The sequence below is a fragment of the Ahaetulla prasina genome, chromosome 2, assembly GCF_028640845.1.
Source record: "Ahaetulla prasina isolate Xishuangbanna chromosome 2, ASM2864084v1, whole genome shotgun sequence".
In the NCBI taxonomy this organism is placed as follows: domain Eukaryota; kingdom Metazoa; phylum Chordata; class Lepidosauria; order Squamata; family Colubridae; genus Ahaetulla; species Ahaetulla prasina.
The window spans coordinates 5699303-5718620 of NC_080540.1; the positions used below are offsets into that span (position 1 = coordinate 5699303).

A 19318-nucleotide genomic window follows, 5' to 3' on the forward strand; every position below is an offset into this window, starting at 1 on the left:
TCTTCTGGCCAATCGTCACGGGAGGGAAAGGCAGCTCCAGAGATAATTGCCAAGGGGCGTGGCTGCCAGGAGGAGGAGGGCCGAAGCCCCGCCCCCGCAGCTGATGTCTTCTTCCCTGCTCTTCCGCCTGGTTCCCCTCGAATCCTTCCCAGAGGATTCCCTTTGAGGATCGGCGCTGGATCCCTCCGAGGAGGCTTCTCGGTTCTCTCGCTTCGGCCCGGTAAGGCTTCAACCCCGCCACGGCTTGCACTGCCTTTGCTTGGGGAGGTTCAGCATCCGCGTTGCCTGCAGGGAGCTGCACTCTCCCTTCTCCCGAGGGGTGCAGAGGGGGGGAGCCTCCCCTTCTCCCGGCCGGGGCTCCGGGAAGGAACTTTGGGGAAGTTGCTCCCGGAAAGTTTCTTTGTGATCCTTCCCATCCAAAGGTGCTTTCCCCCCCCCCCTCCAGTTGCCTTCTGGAAAAGCACCTTTGGCACTGGCATTGTATAGATAAGATAAAGAGGCGCAGAAATAGTCAACCTCCTCCCTTGGTCGTGTAGGAAGTTAGCACCCACCCCTCTCCTAGAAGAATGAAATATTCTAGGGCAGGGGTCTCCAACCTTGGTCCCTTTAAGACTTGCGGACTTCAACTCCCAGAGCTCCTCAGCCAGCTTTGAGTTGAAGTCCACAAGTCTTAAAGGGACCAAGGTTGGAGACCCCTGTTCTAGGAAATGTTAAAAAGGCAGAATATTATACCTCCCTGGATGAGAAATGGAGAAACATGTTTTTAGGCAGGAAGCAGACTCACTCTTAATAGCCCCCACCCTCCTCAATAGCCCACAGCAGATGTCAGCACTTAAGAGATAAAGAGTCTTAAAGGGACCAAGGTTGGAGACCCCTGTTCTAGGAAATGTTAAAAAGGCAGAATATTATACCTCCCTGGATGAGAAATGGAGAAACATGTTTTTAGGCAGGAAGCAGACTCACTCTTAACAGCCCCCACCCTCCTCAACAGCCCTCAGCAGATGTCAGTACTTAAGAGATAAAGAGACAGCTAGATCTATTCATAAGCAAATGCCCTCACCCAAGATTCAATAAAGGTAGGATTAGCCCTCTACCCATCTAGCAACAGATCTCACCACATGGCATCTGGGGAGATTGCATTGAGGCAGGGGGCTCAGGACTACTTTTCATTACGCACTTAATCCTTGTCATGGTACCTATAGAGATTATATTGCTTTATACTGTTCCTGTAGAATTCATACTCAAAATCTTATATTTTGTATCTTTTGATTGTCTGCTTCTTAACCTCACTATAAATGAGGAACTGAAACTGCCAGCTGTACAGGAATATTGTTCAAATATACAAGAAATGGAACATAACAGAAAACAAAGTGGGTGGCGTATGATATTTGTACAAGCAATTACCATATTTGGAAAATTAGGTGCTTTTCTCTTGCTACATGAAATGTATTGTTAGGTATGAAACTGTACTTTCTGTATTTTTCCAGAGCTGCTACTCCTTTTTCGAATTGAAGTTTTTAAAATCATCTGCCCGGGCAACTCCCGGGCAGTCCAGATCTTGGTGTGTGAACACTCTGGGCTCTGGTGTGCCAATAAAGTCTGTTTTCTCTCACCTTCCTGGTCTCGAGTCTCTCTTGGCAAACCGCGGCAGTAACTGGACAACTGGACTTTGCTGCTACATTTCTGGTGAGCCAGCCAGGAGGCTCTGAGGGGTCTTGGGACCCTCTGGACTGTCCACCCCGGTGTCGGCGTTCATCTCGTCAGGAGGAGCTTCCTAGCGCTCACGGACGACTTGATCCGAGAGACTTCCTGGGAACTGGGTGACTCCGGCAGCGGCGGCGGACACTTCCAAGAACCAGTCAAGAGGGCTCAGAGACCAGGCCCCTTTGGAAGCCGGCAGTGGTGGTGGGATCCCCAAAAGGCAAGTATCTGGGGATCAGTGTACTAACCCGCGCTCAGAAGGTGAAGTGGAAAGAGAGGCCTGATCTCCCTTTCTCTCCAGGGTGGTATGCACTGGTAGATAAAGGTGGGTGGTCCATCTTTTAGGAGTGTCTGTGTGTGAAAGGCTGCTGCGTTTTCCATTGGCAACCGTGAGTTTCGGGGCCTTGGGCCAGCAGTGTGTGAGTGTCATCTGCAGTTCCCAACGGAGACCGTGATCTTCCGGGTCCTTGGGTCGAGTGAGTTTGTGTGGAAAGGATACCTTGGTGTTTTCCTGAGAGAGAAGGACCCCTTACCTTTCTCTCACCCCTCTCCCTCATTGTCTTGTGTGGGACCTCAGGTGGATCATGGGAGGCGGCGAGAGTGTCCCCTTGACCCCCTTACAATGCATGCTTAAGAATTTTAAGGCAGGCTATATGAGTCAGGACTATGGCATTGAGTGGAGCCGATGTGATCTGAGACGCTTTTGTGAGGCAGAATGGCCGACCTTTGACCTCGGCTGCCCTGATAAGGGCACTCTGGACCACAATATTGCCCTGAAGGTCCATCAATTTTTTTAAAAAAAATTTTTGTTTACATTTATATCCCGCCCTTCTCCGAAGACTCAGGGCGGCTTACAGTGTATAAGGCAATAGTCTCATTCTATTTGTATATTTTTTACAAAGTCAACTTATTGCCCCCCCAACAATCTGGCTCCTCATTTTACCTACCTTATAAAGGATGGAAGGCTGAGTCAACCTTGGGCCGGGCTTGAACCTGCAGTAATTGCAGGCTACTGTGTTCTAATAACAGGCTTCTTAACAGCCTGAGCTATCCCGGCCCCCTATTCGGTTGGATAGAATTGGTGTTCTATCCAACCGAAGGTCATCCAGACCAGGCCCCCTATATTGATGTTTGGTATAATCTGCTTCGAAGACCCCCTCCTTGGCTTTTGAAGTGCAAAAACCAACAGTGCCTGTTGATGATGTCCAGGACCCTGCCGGGGAAAGATGTTAAAAGACCCTTACCAGCTCCTCCTGTCCTTCCTAGTGCTCCAGAGGAACTTCCTCACCCTCCGCCATATATGCCTCCCCACAGTTTGGACACTTTTCCGGCGAGATGCTTGAAGTCCTCACCGTCAACCCAATTGTCCTACGGAAGACGGGAACTGACGGGCTCCATCGTTACCATCCATTCCCTGACATCCAGTGGCCGGGATGCAGGGAGGCGCATATTGTCCTCTCCTTTGTCACCCGTCAGTTCTTTTAAAGGATCCCAGGACTTGGTCCCTATGACTGATCTGGATATGCCCCCCCACCTCTTGAGGGATCGGAAGGGGCTGAAGGGAGCGAGGCCGGGGCGGTGGCCACCTCGCCTGAAGTGGAAGAATCCCCGGTGGCTACACGCACCAGGTCAAAGACTGACCCACCGTCACTCCCTGCGTTTACAGCCCCCCTGAGACAGGTGGATCATTTGCTAGTGGACAAGGATGACCCAAATAAGGTGGCGACTACCCCCCCTTTTCCAGCACATTCCCTTCTCCACGTCCGATTTGCTCAATGTGCTCAATCACCAGGGCCTCTGGTGGCTCAGCAGACTAAGTCTGTCTGTTATTAGCACAGCTGCTTGCAATTACTGCAAGTTCAAGTCCCACCAGGCCCAAGGTTGACTCAGCCTTCCGTCCTTTATAAGGTAGGTAAAATGAGAACCCAGATTGTTGGGGGCAATAAAAGTTGACTTTGTATATAATATACAAATAGGATGAAGACTATTGTTTGACATAGTGTAAGCCGCCCTGAGTCTTCAGAGAAGGGCGGGATATAAATTCAAATTTAAAAAAAATTGGAAATTTCATTATGGGCCATATGGCAAGAAACCTAATGAAGTGGCTGACCTTGACAAAACAATTGTTGATATCCACAACCCGTCATGGATGGATTTGCAACAATTTATGGGGACTTGGTACAGCCCTGTAGCCTACCTGTCCAAACAACATTGCAAAAGGTTGGCCTGCTTGACTGAAAGCCATCACTGGGGCTGCCCTGCTCACCAATGAGGCCAACAAATTGACTTTTGGCCATGACTTGGAAATCCATACCCCACATGCCCTACGTGCCGTGTTGGAAAATAAGGGACACCTCTGGCTTACTAATCCCCGCATGCTTTTAGCAATACCAAGCTATGCTCACACACAACCCTTTGATCTGGCTAGTTCAATCTACTGTGTTGAATCCTGCTACCCTTGCTGGCTGAGGGACTCTGGGAGTTGAAGTCCACAAGTCTTAAAGGGACCAAGGTTGGAGACCCCTGTTCTAGGAAATGTTAAAAAGGCAGAATATTATACCTCCCTGGATGAGAAACGGAGAAACATGTTTTTAGACAGGAAGCAGACTCACTCTTAATAGCCCCCACCCTCCTCAATAGCCCTCAGCAGATGTCAGTACTTAAGAGATAAAGAGATAGGTAGATCTATTCATAAGCAAATGCCCTCACACAAGATTAGGGTCCTCTGTGGCTCAGACTGGTAAGACAGTCTGTTATTAACAGCAGCTGCTTGCAATTACTGCAGGTTCAAGCCCCACTAGGCCCAAGGTTGACTCAGCCTTCCATCCTTTATAAGGTAGGTAAAATGAGGACCCAGATTGTTGGGGGCAATAAGTTGACTTTGTATACAAATGGATGAAGACTATTGCTTGACATTGTTGGAAGAATATCCATCTGGGTTCAGTTCCAAGTGGGGACAAAGACACTGGAAACATGGAGGCTGCTTGGAAAGATGGTTTAATGGTGGTCAGGATCACATGGCTTGAGATCCTGAACAGAAAAGGGCCGAGATCCTGTGTGCTCCCTGGCTTTATGCTTTTTCTGAGCTTTGAACTTTCTGGGGCACAGGAAGAGTATCCTGATTGGCTGTCAGACTCCCAGGGGGTGGGAGTCTTAGCTAACATTGTAGGTTGTCCCTCAAGCTTGCCTGAGTCTTGCTGGCTGATGTAATCTTCCCAGGTGCCATGTGGTGAGATGGGTAGAGGCTAATCCTATCATGTCCTGAGGACCATGTCTTAATCCCATCACCCTGGAGCTGAAGGTCTTCTGTGTTGTAGATAAGATGTCTTTTGTCTTTCTGGGGCTATTAACAAAGGTGGGGGCCGCTTTCCAAGAGCATGTTTCTCCTTTTCTCCTTTTCTCATCCAGGAAGGTATAATATTCTGCTTTTTAAAATATTTCCTAGAATATTTCATTCTTCTAGGAGGGGGGTGGGTGCTAAATTCCTACAACATAGTGTAAGCCGCCCTGAGTCTTTGGAGAAGGGCGGGATATAAATGCAAATAAAATAAAAAAATAAATAAATAAAATAAATCCAATAAAGGTAGGATTAGCCCTCTACCCATCTGGCAACAGATCTCACCACATGGCATCTGGGGAGATTGCATCACTCAGCAAGATTCAACCAAGCTTGGGACTCAAAAGACAACCTACAAAGTTACCCCTGCATGGCCCCATGGGATTCTGACAAACAATCAGAATACAAGCTCAAATTCAAAGCCCAACAGAAGGTATAAACCTCTCTCTCACCCCTGTGCTTTTTTGCCCAGGACCTCAAAACCGTGTGGTCCTGTCCACCATTAAACCATCTTTCCAAGCAGTCTCCATGTTTCCAATGTCTTTCTCCCCACTTGGAACAGAACCCAGATGGGCATTTCTTCCTTTTTTTTATTTTTTTATTTTTAAAACACATTAAAACGAAAGACAAAACATACATTTATGTAGATATCGTTTATCAGCTACTCAAGACAGTCCTTTCTTATTATTTACACATATTTTAGTTCTATCTTATTCTACTTTTATTTATCTACCATTCCTATTTTCTAACCATTCATACCATTTGCTCCAGACCTTATAATATTCTGTGTTCTCTTTCTCTTTAATTTGTTTTGTAAGTTTGTCCATCTCTGCACATTCTAATATTTTTTTAATTAGTTCTTCCTCTGTTGGTGGGTTTTCATTCTTCCAATTTTGGGCATAGGCTATACATGCAGCTGTCAATATATGGAGTATTAAATATGGCGTATCGTTTGTATAATTTTCTGTTTGAATCCCTGATAAGAATTGTTCGGGCTCTCCCTTTATTGGTTTCTGTATTATTTCCTGTAACCACTTTTTAATTTTGGCCCAGAATTGTTTCACCACTGGGCAGGTCCACCAGAGCTGATAATATGTTCCGTAATTGTTCTTGCATTTCCAACACTTTGGTGAGTTATTGGGGAACATCTTTGCTATTCTGTCTGGTGGGAGAAGCCATCTATGGAACATTTTCATCTGGTTTTCCTTGTATGCTGTCAATATTGTCAATTTCATGTTTGTTCTCTACATCTTTTCCCACTTCTCTAATTCTATTGTAAGAATTATTCCATTTTATACCGTAATAAGAAATTGTATGTTTTACTAATTAATTTTTCCTCCTTCCCATATATTATTTTATCCAATTCATTTTGTTCCAATTGAATCTGATTAGTTTTAGAGTCTTCTAAATATTTTGATCTGATTTGGAGATACGTCCACCATTCGACTTGTCTGTTCAGATCTTGTTCTAATTCTTGTCTTGTTTTTAATTTTCCCAATTCATTTAATATATCCTTATACCTAATTATTTTGGTCCCATGTATTAAATTTGGATGTATTAGTATTTCATTGGGGGAGGCCCAAAATGGTATATTTGTTGTGGAAAGACGAGACACAAGCCAGCTCCTCTGGGAAGGAAGGGTTTATTAATGCGCAGGTTCAGGATACAGAACAAAGCTGAGGGTCTGAACAAAGTCAGGGGATTTCCAACAAGGCTTTATATACCGTTCTGCTACGTGTAGGCTACATATACATTATTTTAGCATGTTACATTCCGTATATGGCTATAATTCCAAGAAATGAATATTGGGGAACTGATACTAGACATGGGGGAGGTAACACAAACATGTTCATAACGATAACAGGATGTAGCTACTGCTAGCAAACAGAATATGGCTATCTGAGCTCAGCACATTTATGGGTGGTGTATGGCCATACATCAGGCTGGGAAAGCAGTTTCCTTAATATAGCTGACAAGGCATTTCCACCCCCCTCCTAGAAGAATGAAATATTTTAGAAAATATTTAAAAAGGCAGAATATATTTCCCTGGATGAGAAATGGAGAAACATGTTTTAAAGACAAAGCAGCTCCCTGCAACTTCCTGCCAACCCCCACTTTTGTCAATGGGTCAGAGGTAGAAACTCATTCTCCCCACCTTTGTCAATGGGCAATTAAGGCTTCAGCCAAGCTCACTCAATCCCCCCACCTTTGTCAATGACCGTCATTTGCAACACAATAAAACAGAAACTCACCACATGGCAAGGCTCAAGGAAGCTTGAGAGACAACCTACAACATTAGCTAAGACCCCCACCCCCTGGGAGTCTGACAACCAATCAGGATACTCTTCCTGTGCCCCAGAAAGTTCAAAGCTCAGAAAAAGCATAAAACCAGGGAGCACACAGGATCTCGGCCCTTTTCTGTTCAGGATCTCAAGCCATGTGATCCTGACCACCATTAAACCATCTTTCCAAGCAGCCTCCATGTTTCCAGTGTCTTTGTCCCCACTTGGAACTGAACCCAGATGGATATTTCTTCCAACAGTTGGCACCCCAGATGGGACTCCAAGCTAACCTAACCAATGGACCTGGCCCAGGTAAGCCTCCCTTGCTAGCAGCAGACCCATTGAGTCTGTGGGTAAGTTTTCCTGGACCTTGGCCATTTGGAACTAGGTTTTAAAGGGGTTTTGAGTGTTGAGCTCAAAGACTGCTTGGAAAGATGGTTTAATGGTGGTCAGGATCACATGGCTTGAGATCCTGAACAGAAAAGGGCTGAGATCCTGTGTGCTCCCTGGTTTTATGCTTTTTCTGAGCTTTGAACTTTCTGGGGCACAGGAAGAGTATCCTGATTGGTTGTCAGACTCTCAGGGGGTGGGAGTCTTAGCTAATGTTGTAGGTTGTCTCTCAAGCTTGCTTGAGCCTTGCCATGTGTTGAGTTTCTGTTTTATTGTGTTGCAAATGACGGTCATTGACAAAGGTGGGGGGATTGAGTGAGCTTGGCTGAAGCCTTAATTGCCCATTGACAAAGGTGGGGAGAATGAGTTTCTACCTCTGACCCATTGACAAAAGTGGGGGTTGGCAGGAAGTTGCAGGGAGCTGCTTTGTCTTTAAAACATGTTTCTCCATTTCTCATCCAGGGAAATATATTCTGCCTTTTTAAATATTTTCTAAAATATTTCATTCTTCTAGGAGGGGGGTGGGTGCTAAATTCCTACAGGGGGAGGCCCAAAATGGTATATTTGTTGTGGAAAGACGAGACACAAGCCAGCTCCTCTGGGAAGGAAGGGTTTATTAATGCGCAGGTTCAGGATACAGAACAAAGCTGAGGGTCTGAACAAAGTCAGGGGATTTCCAACAAGGCTTTATATACCGTTCTGCTACGTGTAGACTATATATACATTATCTTAACATGTTACATTCCATATATGGCTATAATTCCAAGAAATGAATATTGGGGAACTGATACTAGACATGGGGGAGGTAACACAAACATGTTCATAACGATAACAGGATGTAGCTACTGCTAGCAAACAGAATATGGCTATCTGAGCTCAGCACATTTATGGGTGGTGTATGGCCATACATCAGGCTGGGAAAACAGTTTCCTTAATATAGCTGACAAGGCATTTCCTTTGCTTGACCAAAGTTTTTCCCCAGGGTTTGGGGCCTGTACCCGTACTTTACTTCTCAAGCTGCATTTGTAGGCCACCTTATATTCATATAATGTTGTTTTTTTGATTTTGTTCCAAATTATTAGTAATGAATTTCTAATTATATGTCTTTTAAAATATCCATGGGTTTTGTATTTTTCACCCCACAAGAATGCATGCCATCCTACCTGTAGGTCCTGGCCTTCTATTGTTAAGATTCTTTTGTTTCCCAGCTCCATCCATTCTTTTAACCATGTCAGGCATGCTGCTGGATAATAATTTTCCCAGTCTGGTAGGGCTACTCCTCCTCTATCCTTAGTATGCTGTAATGTTTTCAGTCTGATCCTAGATTTTCATCCTTGCCATATAAATTTTGAGGTCAAGCTGTTTAATGAATCAAAGAAACTTTTTTCTATTCTTATCGGTATAACCTCGAAGAGGAACAGAATTTTGGGCAAGATATTCATTTTTATTGCTGCCACTCTTCCCATCCATGAAATTTGTAAATTTTTCCAATTTTCCAAATCTTTCCCAATTTGCTATATTAATTTATCATAATTATCTTTCTTAATTGAGGAGCCTCTTGCTGTTTACCAAATCCCTAGATATTTTTTTTGTTTTGTTTACTGAATGTTCATGTTATTTTCTAATTCTATCTCCTGTTTTTTGTAAGGTTTTTTGTTAATAATTTAGATTTCTTCCTATTAATTTTTAAGCCTGCTACTATGCCAAATTCTTCTTTTTTATCAATTTGGGGCCTGATTTTAAGAGTTCCTCAATAATAATCGGCGAAGGCTTGCAGTTTGTACTCCTCATTTTTTATTTTCAATCCTTTTATCTCCCGATCTTCCCTAATAGTTTTTAAGAGTGGCTCCAATGATAGTATAAAGAGAAGTGGGGAGAGTGGACACCCCTGTCTTACACCTTTTGTTATTTCAAATTTATCTGTTGTATCTTGGTTAATAATTACCCTTGCAGTTTGCTTTGAATATATTTTTTCAATCATTTTTTCAAATTTGGATCCGAATTCCATTTTTTTAATTTGTTGTATCATAAATCTCCAATTCAAATTATTGAAAGCTTTTGGGGCATCAAGGAAAACCAGTGAAACTTGTTTCTCTGGGTGTACTTTATAATACTCTAATATATCAATTATTGTCCGGTATTATCTTTAATTTATCAGCCAGGGAGGAAACCATTTTGGTCTGGGTGTATGTATTTATCTAAAATTGTTTTTAACCTTTCCGCAATAATTGACATGTATATTTTATAATCGGAATTCAATAAAGAGATGGGCCTATAGTTTTGTATTGATTGCTGATCTGTATCCTCCTTAGGTATAAGTGTAATTAAAGCTTCTGTCCATGTTTGGGGTATATTTGTATATTGTAATGCTACGTTAAATATTTCCAACATTAATTCTCCTATTATTTTCTTGAATAATCCTATATAATTCCACTGGTATTCCATCTGGGCCCGGCATTGTATTGTTTTTTTGTCTTTTTATTGCAATTCCGAATTCTGTTTCAGAGATTGGTCAGTTTAATATTTCTTTCTCTTCTTTTGTCAATTTGCATACATTTGTTTCCTCAAAGTATTTTTGGATTTCTGCTTCTGTCGTTTCTTCCTGTGTGTATAATTTCGAAAAGAAGGCTTGTACTATTAGTTTCTTCTCTTCTCTTTTGCTTTGGATTTCCCCTTCCTCATCTTTCAAATATTGGATCGTTCTTTTCTCTTTTTCTTTTTTTAATTTATATGCTAACCATCTGCTCACTTTGTTTGCATGCTCAAAATAATTTTGTTTGGTCATCTTTGTTTTCATTGCCACTTCCTCTTGAGTTATCAGATTTAATTTATGTTTAATTATTCTCCTTTCCTCTTTTATTTTTTTATTTTGGGGGTTTTTTTGCAAGTTGTCTTCTGCTTTTTAAGCTCTTCTTGTAATTTATTTTGTTGGGGCCTTTTCTCTTTCCTTTTTTTTTTGTCGTGTATGCAATTGTCACCCCTCTAACAAATGCTTTTAATGGGATATTTCTTCCAACAGTGGTCTTCCAAGAACATTGGGCGGTACCTCAAGGACATTGGGTGTTTCCTGGGGGACTTTCCATAGCCCTGAGGGTCAGCTTGTTGTAGAAAGATGAGACTCGAGTTCTTCAGGGAAGGAAAGGCTTATTGCGCAGGTTCAGTAGCAAAGCAATGCAAAAAGCCTGAACCCCAAAGGGTGTACACTGAGACATATTTATACTCTAGGCTACGTATACATTTCCTGAGTAAGCATAATTCCATATATAGAATAGAATAGAATAGAATAGAATAGAATAGAATAGAATAGAATAGAATAGAATAGAATAGAATTTTTTATTGGCCAAGTGTGATTGGACACACAAGGAATTTGTCTTGGTGCATATGCTCTCAGTGTACATAAAAGAAAAGATACTTTCATCAAGGTACAACATTTACAACATTTATATGGTTACATTCTAAACATTAGTTTTTTGAGAAACTGGAAAAATACAAGAACGACAGTTTAGGGAGGTTGCCATAATCTGTGCAGATAAGATAACAGGATGCGGCTGTCTTAGTCAGAATGTTTTGGGTGTACACAAGTGGCTTGCTAATACAGCAGTTTTTCTAACTAGCAGAACTTTCTTGACCAAAGAGTGAAGCCTAGTGACCAGAACTAGAGCCCAGGCCCATTTTAAGCTGAACGGACATAATAATAGAATAGGTAGAATTAGTGGGACATAATAATAGAGTCAGTAGAATTGGTTTGACTTTCTGTTTTGCTTCTGTAAGAACTGCTTTGCTAAGAATTGGAATTGTCTCTGCCATTTGTTTCTCACTCTGTGTTATCTTGTTTTCTTGTACAATCTGGTACATATTTCAAACAAGAAGCAGGGTATGTCATAGCTTGGCAGGGTTACATCGGGCAAATACCAGTGTTACTAAGCACCTGTTTCAACTCCTATCCTCAAAACGACGCTATAGAGCACTGCAGACCAGAACAACTAGACACAAGAACAGTTTTTCCCCGAACGCCATTACTCTGCTAAACAAATAATTCCCTCAACACTGTCAAACTATTTACTAAGTCTGCACTACTATTAATCTTCTCATCATTCCCATCACCCATCTCCTTCCACTTATGACTGTATGACTGTAACTTTGTTGCTTGTATCCTTATGATTTATACTGATATTGTTTCCTGATTGCTTATTTGTAGCTGTGATTATCATTAAGTGTTGTATCATTAAGTGTTAAATTTGTACCCTATGACTATCATTAAGTGTTGTAAGTGTTGTACCTTGATGAAGGTATCTTTTCTTTTATGTACACTGAGAGCATATGCATCAAGACAAATTCCTTGTGTGTCCAAACACACTTGGCCAATAAAAAATTCCATTCTATTCTATTCTATTGGCACATATCTTGGTGAAAACCGACTCTGAAAACTTCTGCGGTTTTCACCATATTAGAAGTAAAAGTTTTTCCACTTTCTCAAAGCAGTCACATGGTCCAATCGCCATGCTATTCAACAACTGGATGGCATACTCCGCCTCCTTCCAACCAAGTGTGAGAATGCCCTTGGTTCCTAAGAGAAAGTATTTTGGCTACAAAAATCCCTCTAATTCAAATCCCTGACCCTCAGCTCCAGTATGGCAACACCAAAGCGGACAAAAATGGCTTTGGCCAGGCCAGCTTCATGGTTGACAGTCTTTTAGCCATGGTTTGTTGCCCTGTGGGGTGAATTGACTGTGGTATGTTGGCTGCAGCAAGGTGTCCCATTCCATCTACATGTATGAACCCATCCGGCATATGCAAATCTGGTGGTTGTGTGTCCTTACAGTGGGTCTCTCATCTGCATCAACACCCCCCTCCTGCCCCCCCAAACGAGAGAAAGGAAAAGGCAGAGTTCATCCCAGTTCAGTCAGACAAATGTGGGGTGGGGGGCTACAGGGATTCTGTCGGCCATCCTTCCTGTCTTGCTAAGAAAGGGGAAGGGGAGATCTCAGGTCAGCTACACAGGGAGGACCCCAGCATTGCTTTGATTCACAATTTGACTCTCACTGCATATGGGACATAAATACAACCGAGAGAGTCCAGAGATATTTCGCAAGAAGAGTCCTCCACTCCTCTGCTCACAATAAAATACCTTATGCCACCAGACTCCAAATTTTGGGCTTAGACAACTTAGAACTATGCCGACTTCAGTCTGACTTAAGCATAGTGCATAAAATTATCTACCACATTATCCTACCTGTCAATGACTACTTCAGCTTCAACCACAACAATACACGAGCAAACAATAGATACAAACTCAAGGTGAACCGCTCCCAACTCGATTGCAGAAAATACAACTTCAGTAATAGAGTTGTCAATGCCTGGAATGCACTACCTGACTCTGTAGTTTCTTCCCCAAACCTCCAAAACTTTAAGCTTGAACTGTCTACTGTTGACCTCACCCCATTCCTAAGAGGTCTGTAAGGGGCGTTCCTACCGTCCCTGTCCTAATATTCCTTTTTATTTACTCTTTTCATGTATCCAAATTATGTCTATACTTTTAGCTGTTATCTTATATATGATTGACAAATAAATAAATAAATTAAATAAATTAAATAAATAAATAAATAGAATTAGGCTGAGAGGAAATTGAAGCTTTGGGATCCCTCCCGAAGCTCATGCAAGGGGTCTTCTATCCTAACCTTTGGGCTATTTTGGGAGCTGAAGGAGAGCAAATACATGCCCTCACTTCTTTTTCCTTTGTCCTCAGGTGCAGCCTGGAAAAACCTGCAGTCAAAGTTTTGCTTGCAAGTAGTCTGGTTACAAGGAATCGCAAGGGAGCCACTATGGAAATGATGCAAGGGGGAAAATGCTTCAACCAAAGGAATCACGAGAGACTCTCCACATGCTCTGAGTGCGGGAAATCTTTTGCTTACCGGTCCTTCCTTTTGATCCATCGGAAGCTGCATACGGGGAATGGATCCCACCTGTGTTTTCTTTGTGGAAACTCCTTTCCTGGCATGTGGAGCTTTGCCAAACATCTCCGGAGCCACCCTGGACTGAGGCCTTATAAATGCGGAGAGTGCGGGAAGCGTTTTGCTAAAGGCTCGGACCTTGGAGCCCATCAGCGAATCCACCAGGGAAAGAGACCTCAGGAATGTCGGAAGTGGTGGGAAAGACTGTGCTTTTCTCAAAAGTCAGAGCTGCTTCAATACCTGCAAATCTACACAGGAGACAAACTTTACAAGTGCGGCCAGTGCGAGAAGGCCTTCCCTCAGAAGTCACAGCTTTGGCTCCACGAGAAAGTTCACAAAGGAATCAAGTCTTATGATGCGTGTTGGGGGGAAATTGCCCAGCGATCATCTCTTTGGAATCGCAAGAAAACAAACAGAAGGAAGGAAAAAAATGAAGAGTGTCCAGAATGTGGGAAGTGTTTTTCCACCAAGGCATGCCTGATGAGACATCAGACAATCCATACTGGCGACAGACCCTATAAATGCTCCGAATGTGAGAAAGGATTTGTGGATTTTTCGGCACTTTGCAAACACCAGAAATGGCACAGAGGAAAGAAACCCCATAAATGTGACGAGTGCGGGGACAGCTTTGCCTGCAAGTCCTATCTTAGTGCGCACCAGTATGCCCACACAAGGGGGAAACCGTACAAGTGCACAGAGTGCGGGAAGTGCTTCGCTGTAAAGGGATCCCTTTGGCAACATCATATAATTCACTCGGGGGAGAAGCCCTTTCAGTGCATCGAGTGTGAAATGTTTTTTCATACCAAAGGAGGCCTCAAACGTCATGAGAAAATTCACAAAGGAGTAAAAGATTACAAATGTTTAGACTGTGGAAAGACATTTGTTTATTCATCATCCCTTAGAAACCACTGCAACATAATGCATATCGGAGTGAGCCCCCATAAGTGCTCCGAGTGCGGCAAATGTTTTTGTAGGAAAGCAAACCTTTTGAGGCATCAGCAAATCCATACCGGACAAAAACCTTATCAGTGTCAGGAATGTGGGAAATCTTTTCCTCACAAAGAATATCTCAAGAATCACGAGAAATTTCACACAGGGGAAAAACCTTACCGGTGTGGGGAATGCGGGAAGGGCTTCACTCGCAGTTGCGACCGTCGGGAACATGAGAAGATTCACACAGGAAGAGGTTCTTATCAATGCCCCGAGTGTGGGAAAAGTTTCAGCTGGCGGTCATCACTTCGGAGGCATAAGAAAGCACATAAAAGTAAGGAAAAGTGCCCGGAATGTGGGAAAGGTTTTTCCCAGAAATCACATCTGTTGCGACATCAGAAACTTCACCTTGGAGATGGTCCCTATGAATGCCCAGAATGTATGAAACGATTTGGGGATTCTGCTGAACTTCAGAGACACCAGAAGGAGCACAGAGGAGAGAGGCCCTGTAAATGTGGGGAGTGTGAGAAATGCTTTGCTCAAAAGGTAGAACTTGAGGAACATCAGAATATTCACTTGGCGGAGAAGCCCTATCGGTGCATCGAGTGTGGAACATTTTTCCGTCGTGAATCAGCCCTTAGGAGTCACATGAAAATTCACACAGAGGAAGTAATTGTTTTAGATTGATAATTGTAAATGTCTTCATTGCAGCCCCTACCTGCCTTCATTTGTACTCTCATATTCACACATGGGAGTACCCTCAAAAGAGCCTTGCCAAGAAGAGAACCAAGTTTAATTGCCTTAGGTCAGTGTTGGCAAACCTTTTCGACACCGAGTGCCGAAACGGGAGCGCGCAAGCATGCGTGTGCCGGAAACCGGAAGAGTAGCTGCCCAGGGTACATGTGTACCCCAAGCGGCTGCTCTTCCGGTTTCCGGCAGGCGCATTTGCACCGGCCACCTGATCTTCCAGTTTCTGGCACGCATGTGTGTGCAAAGACCAGCTGGCTGGTACACATGCGCACCCCAGAAACTGAAAGATCCAGAAACTGGAAGACCGGGTGCATGTGCATGCCGGAACCCAGAAAAGCAGCCGCCTGGCACGTGCAGGCGCCCCAGGCGGCTGCTTTTCTGGGTTCCGGTGCTTCTGCACGTGTGAAAACCAGCTGGTCAGTGCGCCAGAACCCGGAAGAACACAGACGATGGTTCGCGTTCCCGGAGAGATGGCTCTGCATGCCACTTCTGGCACGCGTGCCATAGGTTCGCCATCACGGCCTTAGGTAAAGGAGCTTATGGAAGACTGTCTTGTGATTTCAGGGCAACTAAACAGGAAGTCTTCTTGGATACATATTTACTTCCCGGCCCATCCTAGAGCTCCTGGTGGTCTCCCATCCAGCAGTCGTGAGCTTGTTGAACATTTCAACTTATTGAATGGAGTTGAACATTCAACTTATTGGATGGAGATAAAAGATGGGATAAGAGAATTGCTGGGGTGAAGATGAAAGAAGAAAAAGATAAACGGAGGGAATTTTTTGATGACTTGGTGGCAAGTTTGGAAGTTGAAAGAACAGAAATGTCAATGGGAAAATTAAAGGATTCTGATGTTTTAAAATGAATAGTCAACGAGGACGATATTCGCAAAAAGATGAAAACTTGAGGACCAAATAAAATTGATGGGAAAAGCTAGTTTTAAGATTGAGACAGAAATAAAACCCCTGAGTATTTTTATCCTGAATATGAACTGAACGTAATTTCAAAATAATTGAGTTAAGGCATGGAATGACTTCAAGAAGGATATGTTAAGAGAGAAAAACCACAATTGCCACCGTCGGGGAGAATTTTTGTGATAAAAAGGTATATACTGTATTTTTCGGAGTATAAGATGCCCCGGACTATAAAACGCACCTACCTTTTTGGGGGACGAAAAAATGAAATCTGCCTCTGCCTCCGAGCAATTTGCCTCCTTGCAGCAGCCAGCCTTTTTCAGTTTCAGCTTCAGCACAGCCAGATTAGCACAAGCAGCTGATAGATCGGCCTCCTGATACCGAGGCTGTGAGATGGCAATAGGCAATGGCAATCCCTGCAGCCTGAAACAGCTGATGGTCGGGAGGCCGATCCAACTGACAATCAGCTGCTCGTGCTAATCAGCACGTGCTGAAACTGAAACGGGCTGTTTGCTGCAAGGAGGCAAATTGCTGGGAGGCAGAGGCCAAAGAGTGGGGGCTGGCGGGCGGGTGGGGCTACATTCATGTATAAGACGCACCTAAAATTTCACCCTCTTTTGTGTGTGTGGGGGGAGTGCGTCTTATACTCTGAAAAATACAGTATTACCTAGAATGAATTTTCTGTTTTAAATAATACTTGATAACCGGTGCAACAATTTAAGCAATGGCAGAAAGATATAATAAAGATCCACCTTCTCTTTAGATCTACAGCAGTTCTGGCTTTGAATTGAGCAGGTGGGTTCTGGTGGTGACAAATTCTTGTTTGAATGAGGGGGGGGGTTTGTTCCTGTAGCTCTTGAGGAGGCCTTTCTGCCCCCTCCTCAAGAAAGCCATCGTTGCATCCTAACACACTGCAGAATTTTCATCCAGTATCGAACCTCCCTTTGTGGGGGAAGGTGGTACCGGTAGAGATTATGGTTGTGTGATAGCTTAAGAGGGCCTTGGGCAAGACAGATCATCTGGATCATTTACAGTCTGGATTGAGCTCTGGAAACGGCATTGTTCCTCCTTTTGGGTAATCTCAGCCATGGGTGGGAAGCAGTGGTGGGTTTCCACCGGTTCGCCCTGGTTCAGGCGAACCGGTAGTGGTGGTGGTGAGAGGCTCCGCCCACCTGCCCGGACATCATAACGGATGCTCTGCGCATACGCAGAAGGTTCTCCACATGCGCAGAAGCAGCCCCCGCGCACAAAGCAAGCACATGCACACACTCCCGATTCTGAACTGTTAGCGAAGATAAGCGGAGCCCACTACTGGTGCTTTCTAACATGCTTCTCCTTTAGGGAAATATAATATTCTACCTTTTTTAATATATCCCAAAATATTTCATTCTTCTAGGAGAGGGGTGGGTGCTAACTTTCTACAATGAGAAGCAATCTGCCTTCAAAGAAAAAAATCAGAAAGTCCAGTTGCCTCTTGGGAAAAAAGCACCTTTCTGACAACCAATGACCTGGATGACTGAGAATCTCCATAGATGAGATGTTGAATACATCATTCATTTGATTTGTACTATGGGAAGCGCCCCCTCCCCAAGAATGAAATATTTTGAAAGATATTAAAAAGGCAGAATATTATATTTTCCTAAATGAAAAATGGAGAAACATGTTTTTTTAGAGGCAGGAAGCAGCCCCAAGTCTCCCTGCCCCCCAAGCAGGAACTGAGGAGGCTGTTTTTTTGGGAAATGCAGATTTGGTAATCCATTCAGGACAGGATTAAAACCCCAAGGAAGCAGGCATCTGTCAGTGTTAGAAGGGACCTTGGAGGTCATTTAGTCCAACCCCCTGCTCGCGCAGGAGACTTATGCTAGGGATTTGAACCGCAGAACTGCCCACCTTTCTAATCAACAAGCTCAGTGTCTTAGCCACTGAACCACCTAGTCAGGATTAATTACATTTGTTAAGCAAGATTAAAAATCCGAGAAAGCCAGCACTCATTGCAGGACTTCCTAAGACAAACTAATTTGAAGCAAACTGCAAAAGTAGGTCAAAAGCAGATTGTTCTTTAGATAACAGAAATATGTGAAGAGAACGGAAAAATGTCAAACTTCCATTTTGCAAGTTTTGCAAGCATTGACATTTCTTGCAGGAAGCCTGTGACCTCATCCTGGGAGCAAGATGTCGAAACTGCTTTTTAGCACAGCAATAAAAGCCAGTAACGGTTCAATGCTGAGGCGATGCTGATATGATGTATTTCCCTGGTTTTCCTCTAGTTTGTGAGAAGTATAAGAATGCTTGTTTGTCCATAAGGAAAGGGTTCAGATTTGGCTTTGGCTATATCGATCTGGACCTATTTTGTTTGCGCAAGTAAAATACAACTATGTATTTTACATAAAATATTGTATTTTATATAAAATGCTTGTATATATATTGATGTGACAAAATAAATAAAATAAAAAATAAAACTACCTTTGATTCCGAGATGTGGGTCTCGTTATTTCCTGCAACAAATTAAAATCGAGTAACAACACGCGCAAAGCAGGCGTCTAAAATTACCAGATGCTGCAGGGGGAAAAAAACGTTATAAAAATCCCTGTGCTGACAAAACCAGCCAGTCAGCTGACCCAGGACTGCTGTTGGCTCTGATCACCATTCATTGATGAACGTATCTTTTCTTTTATGTACACTGCGAGCATATGCACCAAGACAAATTCCTTGTGTGTCCAATCACACTTGGCCAATAAAATTCAATTCTATTCTATTCTATTAAACCATCTTTCCAATCAGCCTTCGCCTTTCCAAAGTCTTTCTCCCAACTTGGAACTGAACCAGATGGATATTTCTCCCAACAGTCCACTCACTGCCCGATGCCCACATGTTGCCCCCACTAGGTGCTCCCCCCTTCATCCTTCCAGCACCCCCCACCCCTTACACACACACACACACACACATCCTGCAGCGCCATCGATCCACTGCAGAGAAGATCCTCTACTGCCCCAGGGATCTCCAACTTTGGCAACGTTCAGACTCGTGGACTCCAACTCCCAGAATTGCTGGCTGAGCTGAGAATCA

The 19318-nt window shown here is 43.5% G+C and overlaps 1 protein-coding gene across 2 annotated transcripts; it reads left to right on the top strand.

The window, feature by feature from the left end:
* The first annotated feature begins 79 nt into the window (after positions 1–79).
* LOC131192743 (zinc finger protein 160-like) lies at positions 80–18773 on the top strand. Of its 2 annotated transcripts, XM_058172220.1 has the most exons (3): positions 80–220; positions 1488–1921; positions 13457–18773. In XM_058172220.1, exon 3 carries the CDS (start codon positions 13533–13535, stop codon positions 15276–15278), a length of 1746 nt encoding a protein of 581 aa, XP_058028203.1. In that variant the 5' UTR covers positions 80–220; positions 1488–1921; positions 13457–13532; the 3' UTR covers positions 15279–18773. The 2 variants fall into 2 exon arrangements, with proteins under 2 accessions (XP_058028203.1, XP_058028204.1); XM_058172221.1 differs by lacking the exon at positions 1488–1921 and having other exon boundaries at positions 82–220.
* Positions 18774–19318: the final 545 nt, after the last annotated feature.

What these genes read in the sequence shown, in the direction of transcription:
- LOC131192743 (XM_058172220.1), top strand. Translation starts at nt 13,533, where the DNA reads ATGGAAATGATGCAAGGGGGAAAATGCTTCAACCAAAGGAATCACGAG.